General features: G+C 41.9%; 2 protein-coding genes across 3 annotated transcripts in view; one reads left to right on the forward strand and one right to left on the reverse strand.

Annotated features, from left to right (window-relative positions):
- The first annotated feature begins 524 nt into the window (after positions 1 to 524).
- LOC139406050 (GTPase IMAP family member 8-like) lies at positions 525 to 4,553 on the forward strand. Its single transcript, XM_071148514.1, has 4 exons — positions 525 to 652; positions 861 to 1,565; positions 1,725 to 2,936; positions 3,048 to 4,553. Exons 1-4 carry the CDS (start codon positions 625 to 627, stop codon positions 3,368 to 3,370), a joined length of 2,268 nt encoding a protein of 755 aa, XP_071004615.1. The 5' UTR covers positions 525 to 624; the 3' UTR covers positions 3,371 to 4,553.
- Positions 4,554 to 10,437: 5,884 nt separating this feature from the next.
- Positions 10,438 to 13,162, reverse strand: part of LOC139399512 (aryl hydrocarbon receptor-like) — a 47,751-nt gene continuing 45,026 nt past the window's right edge. For both annotated transcript variants that reach the window (XM_071144906.1, XM_071144914.1), the window contains one exon: positions 10,438 to 12,544. In XM_071144906.1, the coding sequence (XP_071001007.1) occupies positions 12,395 to 12,544 (150 nt within the window). In that variant the 3' untranslated portion in view covers positions 10,438 to 12,394. The remainder of the gene's footprint in view (positions 12,545 to 13,162) is intronic.

Here is a 13,162-nt window from a genome sequence, read left to right on the forward strand (position 1 = left end):
TCAGCCCTTTATTATTTAAGCTTAAAAGCCATCAGTGACTCCAGGAAGTCTTGCAATACTATCTCTAGGAGAGAGCTTGTTAAGTATTTTTCGAGAATGACAGTAATTAATCAGGATTTAGCCAAGGCCCTATTACTTTTTGCATGGTTTGCAATCAGTTAATGCTCACTAAGGGATTATTGTACAGCCTGGCAGTGGAACAGCTGTTACATTCACTCTGAATTTGAATCTGAATAATAAAAGCTTTTTGAGGAAGCGGATAAATACTTTTTTAAGGCACACCATTCTAAACGTTACTCGATGTTAGGTTAGCATTTTTGTATGGATAATTTTCTGACATTTGGTGTTCAATGACATGACAGAAATCATTAGATCCACGACTGACTACCTATATAACTGTGTCTGTCAGTCAATGTAATTTGCTTCATGAAGATGTGTTATCTTTACCGAATGAAATGTCATTTCTCAGCAATGTGGGTGGAGTTACATTACAGTCAGGAGAAACTGGACTTTGACTGTTGACCAGCATGTCAAAACGAAAGATAATGGAAAGGATATTAGGGTTCAATGAGTATACTTCACGGAAGTCCAACAAAGGGAGAAAGAGAGAGAAAGAGGTACTAAATGGCTTCCAGAGCAAAGAGACAGAATGGTCAGTTACTGATTTATATCTACCTTTTCAGTGCATTGCTTATAGTTTTCTCACATTTTATTTACAGTATATAGGCCTCGTCATCAATAGTCATATGTTATGTTGATTCTAGCTAAAATATTGGTCATATATTGGAAATGTGTTAATACTGTAATGCCTAAATTCAATTCTGTTATATTTTTTAAACATGTACTCTTCTCTCTAATAGGGGACCAGTGTACTCTCCCTGAGCTGAGAATCATCCTCCTGGGGAGGGATTGGCTGGAGAAGAGTCAAACAGGAAACACCATCCTGGACAGGAAGCTGTTTGACACCAGGAGGGACGTGGAGATGTGTGTGAGGAGACAGAGTCTAGTGGATGGCCGGCAGGTCACTGTGGTCAACACATCAGACAGATGCATCCAGTACTCTGTGCAGGACCCTCTCCTTGTCCACCGTAACATAGAAGCCAGCATATCCATGTGTCAACCAGGTCCCCATGCCTTCCTCATGGTCATCCCTTTGAACTCACGCAAAGGCAGGGAATGGACAGTAGAGGGCCCCCTCAAGCTTCTCAACCACATACTCTGGAGACACATGATGGTAGTGTTTACCCAATGTGAGAAACTCAGGGGAATGTCACTAGAGGAACACATAGTGAGACATGGGTTTCTCCAGGAGATGGTGGAGAAGTGTGGGCATAGGTACCATGCTTTAAACACTAGGGCCAACACATGGGGCAATGATGTCACTCAGGTCCCAGAGCTGCTGAGGAAGATAGATGAAATGGTGGCAGGTGGTCCTGCTTATGTTGTCATGAATGAGAGGTTTTCAATGGCAATTGAAGTTAAGAGGATGGCAGAGGAGGAGAGAGCGAGTTTGAGACGGATGAAGGTTCAGAGACAGAGGGAAACACTCAGATCTCTGCTCAGGGGTGAGGATCGGAAGAATTCAAAATATATACTGTATATATATATATTTTTTTTAACCAAATGATTTCCCCAAAACTTTATCCTTACATTTGAATTGGTTTGGTACCATATCTGAAATCATGCAAATAGATTGTAATCTAAAATAAATATCTCCCATTTAGGTAAGTCCCACCAACTATCTGAAGCTGAACAGAGAATCATGATAGTGGGACCTCGATTGGTTGGGAAGAGCTCATCTGGCAATAGCATCCTGGGTAAGAAAACCTTTGAGGATGGACACACGACTTCACACAGTGTGAAAAGACAGGGTGACATCACCGTAAGACAAGTCACAGTGGTGGACACACCCGGGTGGCATGGGCGATACTGCACTGAGGACACTCCTGAAGTAGTAAAAATTGAGATTACCCAAGGTGCATCTCTTTGTGCTCCCGAGCCGCACGCTGTCCTCGTGGTCGTACGCTGTGACGAAACATTCACAGGGACAGACAGGTCAAGAGCAGAAGAAAAACTGAATCTGATTGGTCGGTCAGTCTGGAGTCAAGCTATAGTGTTGTTCACCTGGGGAGACAAGCTTGGCGACACAGCCATCGAACTTCACATCGAGAGATGGCCTGCCCTTCAGTGGCTTGTCGATAAATGTAGCAACAGGTACCATGTCTTTGATAACACAAGCCCGGCTGGAGGCCCTCAGGTCACAGAACTTCTGGAGAAAATTGAGGAGACAGTGATGGGAAACGATGGTGAACACTGGCTCAAAATGTACTGGGAGCTCAGGGAGAGCAAAAAGAAGTTGACAAAAAGCTCTGAGGAGATTGGGAGAAGACTAGAGGAGGAAGAGAGGGAGAATGACAAGCTTAAAAGGATGATTGAAGAGGAAGAGAGGAAAGTAGAGGAAATAGATAAGCGATATGAGGAGAAAGATGGAATGTTGAAAGAGATGGAGCAGAGAAACACAATGAAAGAAAAGAAGATAGAAGACAGACGTATGGAGTACGAAAGAGAGAAGGAATCCCTCAAACAAATGTGTGTGGAGAAAGACAGAGCATTGGATCAGATGGAGAGGAAGCATGAAAGAGAAAGTCAAGAACTGAGAGACAATATAGAAAACCTGGAAAAGAGAAAGTCTGAAAGAGAAGAGGAGTTGAATGCCATGATTGTTGAGATACAGAAGGAGTTACAAGAGAATAAACAAAAGTATGAAATGAAAGAGGTGGAGATATCAATGCTAGAGAGAGATGTAGCGGAGCTTAAGCAGCAGAATAAAGTGAGAGAAGACATGATCAACCATGTGAAGATTAAGGAGGATCGAATACAACTGCACAGAGTGGAATCTACAGCACCCGCGGACATGGTGGACAACTCTTATCTAAGTGAGTGCGTTAACTGCCTCTATATCAGATCTCATTTAGCTATAAATGTAGTTAAAGTAAAATATGGTTGTTGTTCATGCTAAATCATAATGCATGCGCTCTCTTTTACAGAGACTCAACATAGAAATTTGAGAAAGACACAGATGTTGTCACAGAAGGATGGTGAGAGGCAGAGGGACACAGCAGGACGAGAGCAGAGAGTTGGAGATGAACAGAGAGAAGCACCATGGTTGAAGATTGGGGCAGCAGTACTGGGGGCAGTGGTTGGGGCCATGGCTGGCTCTGTGAGGGCACCACTAAGTGCAGCCACAGGGACTACTATAGGGGCTGCAGCAGGGGTTCTGCTGGGGAGTTTACTGATACAAGAGGAAGAGGCCAGAGATAAGAAAGTGGTGTCTGATTCCCCTGAATGCCCCTATTTAATAAAAAATTAAAATCAGGATTGGTGGGTCCCCAGCGGGACATTTGAGCTAACGTAGTCTAATGCAATTAGCATATGAGGTTGTAAGTAACAAGAACATTTCCCAGGACATAGACATATCTGATATTGGCAAAAAGCTTAAATTCTTGTTCATCTAACTGCACTGTCCAATTTACAGTAGCTATTACAGTGAAAGAATACCATGCTATTGTTTGAGGAGAGTGCACAGTTTTGAACATGAAAAGTTATTAGTAAGCAAATAAGGCATATTTGAGCAGTCTTGATACAGCATTTTGAACAGAAATGCAATGGTTCATTGGATCAGTCTAAAACTTTGCGCATACACTGCTGCCATCTAGTGGACAAAATCTAATTTGAACCTGGGCTGGAATAATACATCATGGCCTTTCTCTTGCATTTCAAAGATGATGGTACAATTTTTTTTTTAAACAGTTGGTTTCTTTTTTGTATTGTCTTTTACCAGATCTAATGTGTTATATTCTCCTACATCCCTTTAACATTTCCACAAATGTAAAAATCTTTCCTTTCAAATGGTACCAAGAATATGCATATCCTTGCTTCAGGGCCTGAGCTACAGGCAGTTAGATTTGTGTATGTCATTTTAGGCAAAAATTGAAAAAAAGGCGGTCGATCCTTAAGTTAACCATTGAAACAAGCATTTCGCTACACTTGCATTAACATCTGCTGACCATGTGTATGTGACCAGTACAATTTGATTTGATTTGAACAGTTGACCCAGCACACTGTAGAATCTGTTTGAGAAGCAGAATAGTAGTTCTGAGACCGGTAAAAGGTCAAAGGAGCAACTAACGTCTTTGAATGAAGGGATAGTTTGCCCAAATTACATATGGTTTCCTAATTACCTTGGGTGACGTTCCAGAACTTTTCATAGACCGTGGCGCCAAGGTTATCTTTCATCAATTGCCCACGTTTTTTTATGATTTTGTTTACCCGATTTGTCGTATACTTTTATGTCTTTTGTATTTATACTGCTGCAATCAAATTACTCTACATTGAGACAGTAAAGAATTCCTGTATCTGAACTTGGTATCTGAGTATTGTTCTCACAGAGGCTTCGGATGCATAGCAATATGTCTGTATTGACCATTATAATGTATAATCATCTATAGAGGATTGCAATGGATGGGGTAGGAATAAAGATGATCATCTCAGTTTCAACTGACTATGTTTTGCGATTGGATATGAAATGAATGGTTGATACATTTTTACTACTGGGTCTCACTATGACAATTTAACAATCCCACTCCCATTGTAGCGACAGATACACTTCAATGTATTCAAAAAGGCAAACATTATGCTGACTCGGACACCAGTAATTTCGGCTTACTTGAAAATGTTGACACCTCCCACCCCCTGGGGGCTTTGGAGCATTGTACCATTTAGACCATTTAGTTTAGTGCTGATGCTCGCAAAATTAGTCTTCGTAAAGAGTGAGAGCGGCACATGACTCGCATCTAACCAATGAGCCTGTGACTGGCTAGAGGGGGTCGTAATCAACCATATCCAGCTACATAGGCCTGGCCTCCAGGTATTTGTCCTCCCCAGAATCCCTCGCTCAGAACTAGTCCGATCGAGATGTGTAACGAGATCCACGTTTCAGTGCAGGAGGAGTGCATGGAGGGAAAGAGGGAAGAAGGGAAGGAGAAAGGTAGACGGGAGGAGAAAAAACGTGAGCGGAGAAATAGAATACTGCCAGAGGTCAACTATGACGAAAGGTCACAATGACTAAATATTTATATCAGCAACATCAACACAGGCGCAACAACATCGCTGTAATTGAAAACAGAATACGTGAGCAGCTCTGGGGAAACTCAACCCCTCCCAAGGATCGGATTTGCTGACCAAACCTTTGTTTAGAGAAAAGCAGGCTGTTGACCAGGGACCACTATTTCTGCTTTAACTCCTCCTAACCTGTCTGGTGAATAAGATAGCTAGGACCTTAAATCAAAGGTTAAATACTTTTCTTTTTTTTAATTAACCAAGTTGAATCCTTGCCTAAACTTAATCGATTTGGTCTTTCTGCATTACTGCAGTCATTATTTTGACCAGCTAATGTCATCATTTTGACAAGTCAGGTCACTCCAACTCATAATTCATCTTTCAAAAATCCAGCTGTTAGACAAATATCAAATATTGCAATGACATAAGATCAAGTTAATTCAATGGTAAATGTCTGTTGAATAATCTCCAGTGACATTGATGTTGCAGTGTTCCATCAGTATATTTGTCGCGAAGTGTGACTGAAACAACTTTTCTTTTCCCATTCAACCATGTTGAAAACCATGTTTTCATTTTTTTTAATGCTTATTTACCATTTTAAATGCTTATTTTTTTCTACGAGTTGACTGACAGCGTGCATGTAAATGGATTTAAGTGTGTGTGTTTTTTCTCTGAGTTGCATCTCCCCACAGGCCTCGCAGCCCCTCTCAATACTTTACTGACTGGGACCAGGCAGCTGGGAAAGAAGAACCACCCGGTTGTGTGGACTGACACCTATCAGAGGGCCTTTGAGGAGCTCAAGTGAATGCTGGTGAGTGCCCCTATTCTAGCATTTGCTGACTTCTCCTTACCATTCAAACTGTAGGCAGATGCTAGTCTGGGAGGCCTACAGTAGGTGCTGTCCTTTCTCAGACACCAGGGCACAGAGCATATCATAGCCTGTGCAAGCTGAACCCTAACTCCCATTGAGCGCATTGACAAGAACTATAGTTCTTTCAAATTTGAACTATTGGGCCTAACACAGCCTGTTTCTGACAAATTCACAACTGCAGCCACTGTCTATCACGAAAAGCAAGACCAGAGGTAAGAGCCGCTTTGGTTTCTACTGTCACCTCTCATCCTCTAGAGGTTCTTGCTATTAATAACCTGTCATTAGGGGGACCAGGAGACACGCACCCATATAATCTGGTCATGGTGGATGTGTTCTCTCGGGTTTGCATGGGTGGTGTCCATCAGAAATCAGACTGCTAGTTTCACTGTTAAGGCATTATGGCAGCATGTAATACAGCCCTTCGGTTGTCCTGAGCACATTCACTCAGACCGAGGAGCTATGTAATATGCATAAGGAGCAGCTTTTGAGTCAGCCATTGTTGCCAAACTGAGTAAGATGTATGGAGCCACACCCTACTGGCCACAAGGTAATGAGCCAGTAGAAACATTTAACCACACGCTATTGTCCCTTTCAAGTTCACTAGAGGAGGAAGAACATACCCACTGGGTGTACAAACTCCCTGAGCTGACACATGTTTATAACAACAGTGTTAATCAAATCAAATCGAATTGTGTTTGTCACATGCGCCAAATAAAACGGGTGTAGAGCTTACAGTGAAATGCTTACAAAATGACTCCACTAGTCTGTCTCCTTTCTATGTGATGTTTGGCAGGCATGCCTGTCTCCCAGTGGACTTGGTAATGGGAGACAACCTTACCGACCAGGGGTAACAACAAGAAGCTACAGCGGGCCTATGAAACTGTAGCAAAACAAGCAGAACAAAGACAAGACAGAGACTAATATTAATGCCAAGGTATTGCCTCTACTCCCAGGAGAGAGAGAGAGACACTGAGAAACTTTAGTTGGAGGGCTCAGGGTAAGTTGGCCCCAAGATGGGGACCAGAACGCTTTGTAAATGTTGCCCCCTTATTCCCAGATGACCCCGTGTACAGAATTAGGCCTGAAGGACAGGAAGGACCAGAACGGACAACTCACAGGCATCATTTGAGAACATGCCCTTACCCTGTTGTGCCGTGGGTGCTGGCGCCACAGAAGACGCCAGCACCCACGGATCCTCCAGGGGAGGTGCCTGAAAGGGTGCAGGAACCCAGGTCTCAACCGGAGCCTCGAGGAGAGATGCCTGAAAGGGTGCCAGCACCCAGGTCTCAACCTGACCTTCCAGGAGAGGTGCATGAAAGGGTGGATCAAACAAACCCTACTCAATAGGGCCGAAGAGAGTCGAGGACAGAGGACCAACAAAGAAAGTCCACGAGGACCAATCTAAGGGTGATGCCTGCCCGATATTGCAGGTCAGTAAGGTTGGTCAGCACAACAACCCATCGTGGAGTGCAACTGAAACTCTTTTTCTTTTCCCATTCAAGTGTGAACCATGTTTTCATAACAAACACATGCTTATTTTACTTTTTTTCCTTTGAGTTGATTGCCAGCGTGCACGCAAATTGATTGTGTGTGTCTCCCCCAGGTCCGAAATGAAACACAGCTAAGGCTCGATGTAGAGAACGGAGGAACTCGGCGCTCATTCATGGGGTAGTGCCTTGATGGACAATTGATTTGAATCATTTTTAAACCTTTTAATCTCTGGAGGAGCTTGCTTGTTTTACACAATGTTTTGGATGTCAATGAGAGCAGTAGGCTATATCGCGACTGGACAGGTGCTGTGATAAGAGGGGAGTGAAATCACAGGCGAGTAGGCTACATTCATATTCACCCCAAATGACTCTGTGCCTTACAAGATTGTCCTTTGGATGTTCTCACGGTCTTTCTGGTGCCTCAACTTCTGTCTCCCTGTCTAAGCAGGCTCAGTGGTGGCAGAGAAATGGACCCGCTAGTGTGGACGTGTAGATCCTATTGGACACTGTCGACAATACAAGGATTGCGCAATAAGAAAATTCTCCCCAACCCGAAGTGGACTCTTAAAGCACCAGGTTCCGGTTTCAGAAGATCCTGATTTTGGAGCGACTATTAAAGGGCCAGTGGCCCATTTCAGAAAATACTATTTCCCACTTCCCTCAACCACCCTCACCTGAAGATCAATAAACTTTTGACTACTTGGCAACTCTGTGTGGTCTCTGTCAACTGGTGAATTGGAGAGATCGAATCTGTGTGCCTTTCGTCCTCTTTTACATTGGTCTTAAATCTTCCTTTCTACAGAGGTTCTAGCCCTCTTTTAAACACTAGGTGGCGTAGTACGGCTACAGACTACACTGTGACGTGTGCTCCAGCTACGTAGGACCCCGTTTTTTCCGGCTGGATATCAATGCCAATAAACATCCCACAATGACACTCTTCAGCCGTTGTGAGTGGGAACAGAACAGAACAGGATGTATTTGGGTGATGATTCACTCGTCCCTGGCCCTCAGTCTGCAGGACAGCCAGCTAATTGGGCGGTCATTATCTCAATATATCTGCCTTCCCTTTAGCCAGCCGAGCCTGACAAAGATCATATCTCTAAATGGAGCATTATATCCATAACAATGTCCCTTGGGCACACTTGGTCATGTTGGTTGCTTTTTTGCCTTGTTATTTCGAAATAGGATGAGATGGGTCATGTCTAAATGTTTCTTATCTTATAGGTCGAGAGCGGAAAGACCCCTCTCCCCTCAGCTAGTCATCATCAGATTCAAAGTGACGTCCACTCCGCCTCTCGTTGACATATGCCTAAAAGAACCGAAACATAAACCCTTTCAATTGAAAAATAAGACAAATTGAGGACGTTTCCCTTGGCCAGATGTCAGAAAGCCACAGGATGCATGGATTATAATCACTGCACCCCTCTGCTCTTATTATGGGCTTTTTCCTTGTCACTTTCCCTCGCATTATCTGTAGGCTCTGCACTATACAGTTGCAATGGCACAATGGTGATGTCAGCATTTTGCTTTGGGTAACACCATCCAATACTATTAAACATTTTATCGAAGAGTTCCTTAAGGTTGCTGTTTGTTGAGTAGCTTAATAAGCCTAAGAGAGAGTGAGAGCGAGATATTCAAATTGTATGTGGTGAAAGTGACAGAGAGGTAGGTGGCTTCCGCCCCTAAATGTATATTGTAATGTACACATTGTTCATTTTGTATAGACAAGCTGTTCCTTGTGAATTATGAAAGGTTAGGGCATAAGTCCTATGTGATCTCTGTTGCTCAGTAACTAACCTGGGGAAAGGAGTATGATGGAGACACAGCCCGCTGAAGCGTAACCATGGTGTAAGGACCATCACAATATTGTGACTGTTCCTCTTCCCCTCCTCTCCCTCTTCCCTTCTCAACCCACACGGCGTGTGTTCCCCTCTGGCGGCCCGCTGGTCACAAAGCATTACGGTAAGCTCTGTGGGCTGAGACGAGGCTGCTCAGTCTGGGTCACTCCACTATTAAGGCTGAAACAGCACCGACAGGAGCATCCTCAGCTAACCCAAATGTATATCTCCTCTTTTCAAAAGCCCCAGCCAAGCCACGGGCTACAGAGACTACTGAAACAGCACCGACAGAAGCCTCCTCAGATAGCCCAACTGTATCTCTTCTCTTTTCAAAAGCCCCAGCCAAGCCACGGGCCACAGAGACTACTGAAACAGCACCGACAGGAGCCTCCTCAGCTAGCCCAACTGTATCTCTTCTCTTTTCAAAAGCCCCAGCCAAGCCACGGGCTACAGAGACTACTGAAACAGCACCGACAGGAGCCTCCTCAGCTAGCCCAACTGTATCTATTCTCTTTTCAAAAGCCCCAGCCAAGCCACGGGCTATAGAGACTACTGTGCACAGAAAGATAAATAAACATACAAACAGAAAGCATCAAGCTCAAATACAGTAGTCTGCTTTTTTCACAATGTCAGTGATGTCAAAAGCAAAACTTTTATTTTACCAAAATAATGAAAGAGGACTAGAGCCATCTTTCTAAAATAAAAAGGCTTCTACTCAGCCTTACCATGTCTGGTTTTCGGCCTGGGGTATGATGATGAAAAAAGCAGCCGTGGCCTACTCTGAAATCCCATTAAGAAGCAGAGAGAGAGAGAGAGCAGTCTAGTCAAAGAAGCAATATGTATCAGTATGGAGGAGAGAACAGTGAACAGTCTATCCCTTTTAAAGCCTGTGTGAATATTTCTAAAGTACTGATGCGGTAGAGCCGGTGCCAAAGTTCAAACCATCATAAAGAGATACTGTATTTTATTCTCCCTCTCTGATGGGATTCATGCTATTAATTTAACTCTCCATTGGCCACGGTGGTTGGACCCAAAGACACTTCAAATAAATATTCCTTGTTAAAGATACATCTCACTTGAACACATTTGCCAAATAATAGTAATATTATTCAAGTTTCAATGTGATTGCAGAAATCCTTTATTTCAAAGGACCAAAGGGATACATTTCAAAAAAGCAGTCAAAGGACATGGGTAAAAATGTATCAATTTTCAATCATCATAACATCTGCACCTGCTCCTGTTAGCATGTTCATGTCAATTTAATGTGACTGCGTAAAAGACAAAATAAAGTTCTCAAAACATTAAATCCCTTGAGTGTCAGTAGTATGGCACAATTTTGTAATCTCAGAAGAGTGACATGAGAGTAAGTACAGTATATGTACAATCAAAACTGAGTCAATACAAGAGTTGAAGCAGCAGTGTGTTTAAAAAAAAATAGTGCTTAAAACAAGTGAAATGACACAGAACCTAATTACATACCTGTATTTCTCAAAAACATTGTTTGTTTTAATGTACACTTTTTTTTTTTATCACATTGTTAATAGGTCACATCAATCATGTTAAATATATCAAACATTTTCATAGTAAAAAAAAGAAATGGGAAAGTAACCAAGTTGATTCTGAAAACATGTAACCACTTGTATCACATTTCAACTTAAAACTCATAATGATAACAATAATAATGACAATAATTATCGTAACAACTACAAGGAGAAATCTCTTTTCAGCATCTTCATGATGACATACTTCTATTCAGCATTACTTCCCAATCATTTACTATTTACATAAAACATTCAAAATTGTATCCCTCCAGAAGAGACCTTATAATACTCACGTTTGGTTTTCAATGTTTACAAATCTGTCAGTGAACTGTCTTTAGATCGTCATCTTAAGACCGGAATAGTTGTTGGAAACCTATAGATTCTGACAATATACATTCCCTCTAATGTTACCCTCTAATGTATTGTATGTTAGAGGACATGAATGACAATTGAGGAAAACGTAATTGTTGTAAAATAAATAAATACTGAGGCCAAATGAGTGTCTTCTGCTAGTTCAGTCACAGTTGACTTTAGTATTGGACAAGCTCTAACCCAGAGGTACAAGATGTCAATGACAACATCAAAAGGATAATTCAAGTGAAATAAATATTATTATGACAATTGTATAGAAGTGTATGTGCCTGTGAGGACATCAACCCATCACCTGAAATATAATACCATTTGTTTTTACCAAAAAAAAGACAATTATTGTTACAGATTCTCCAACATACATCAGTAACAGCCACCTTAACTATTAAAACGTAAAAAAAAAAAATTGACCTAAATAACCCTGGTATCCCTGACCTAAATAACCCTGGTATCCCCGACCTAAATAACCTTGGTATCCCCGACCTAAATAACCCTGGTATCCCCGACCGACTTCCGTATCAGCATCAGTGGGAGGTTGAAATAAAGTGCAGGATATTCTAGACCAAATTCAGATATTCTAAACCTTTTTTAAACCTTTATTTACTTGACATCACGTATCTTATTTTCTAAGACAATTCATTACATTACCCATTACAAGTAAACTTGAGCATTGACCTTGGCATTTGAAAGTTACATTCCTATTGTATGACAACTCGTAACACTGATGATGATGTCATGTGTCACAAATCATAAAGATGATGGTGCCATTAGCATCTATACATGCTGGGGTAGGTAGTGTCTCCTTGACTACCAATTACCATGCTGTACTTCAAATGGGAGGAAAAAGAGAATGCTTTTTTTTTTTTACATGAAAAACACAGAAACAACAGTTAAAAGACTCTCATTTACTTCTCTGTTATTTTTAAAAAACGTAATAAAACTCAACTTTAGCTCTCTGACAGCATATTATAAACAAAGGACTCAAATGATAATTATGTTATTATAAAACATCAAACAAAACAAAAAGTACTGAAAACATTTAGGCCTACGTCTTGTTTTTGATCCATGTTATCAACTAGTTGTACAGTACAAGGCTGGTCCAGTGGTAGGATGGGTGGTTGTGACCCTCCTTGAGTCAGTCAGTCAGTGTCCCCTGGTGGTCCCCAGTCAGAGGTAAAAGCCTGAGGACTGGGCATCAGGGAGGCTGGATAAAGTGTCAGGGCAGGGGAGCTGGCCGTTAGAGGGCACCACACCATTCCCATTGGGCAGAACACAGCCTCCTGAGTAGGCCCCGTTAAAAATGCAGCCATTTTCCATCTAAGAAAAGAGGAAGAAGAAGAAGAAGACAGGGAAACAATGACGGAAAAGTGCATGTCAGCTTGTGAATGGTATATGACCGTTGATGGTTGATTAACAGATTAACACATGACATATCTATGACTGCATTGTCAGAAGTATTGGCGATTTAATCAAGAGTTGTTGAAAGATACATTCTCAATATCAAACCATCAAAAGTCATACATCTAAAAAATTATTTTTACCTTACCCAGATTGTGATTCGCAGTATACATTCTTGAAGTTATTCTTGAATTAATAGTGATCGTAATGATTTATCTAAACACATTGTGGCCGTGAATTGCAATTGTCCTGGTGTGAACTATGGATAATCACTGTCACTTCCGACTAATTTTCCTCAAATCTGGGATCACGTACTTGTCAGTTCCCTTTAAAAAGTCTCCATTAATTCAATGCACGGTCTGAATTGCAGTTCCAGGGGGTCAGTAGGGCATTAGAGAGTGCGGTATGTATGTATGTCTCTTTCATGTTGTTGCACTGGCGGATGTACTATGCCAACTAGAGTCAATGTCCCAGTAGGCCCTGTTATGAATGCTCCAAATGTATCCACTCTCTGTCCATCAGAAACAATGGGACAAT

This window comes from Oncorhynchus clarkii, chromosome 3 (genome assembly GCF_045791955.1).
Source record: "Oncorhynchus clarkii lewisi isolate Uvic-CL-2024 chromosome 3, UVic_Ocla_1.0, whole genome shotgun sequence".
Classification (NCBI taxonomy): Eukaryota; Metazoa; Chordata; class Actinopteri; order Salmoniformes; family Salmonidae; genus Oncorhynchus; species Oncorhynchus clarkii.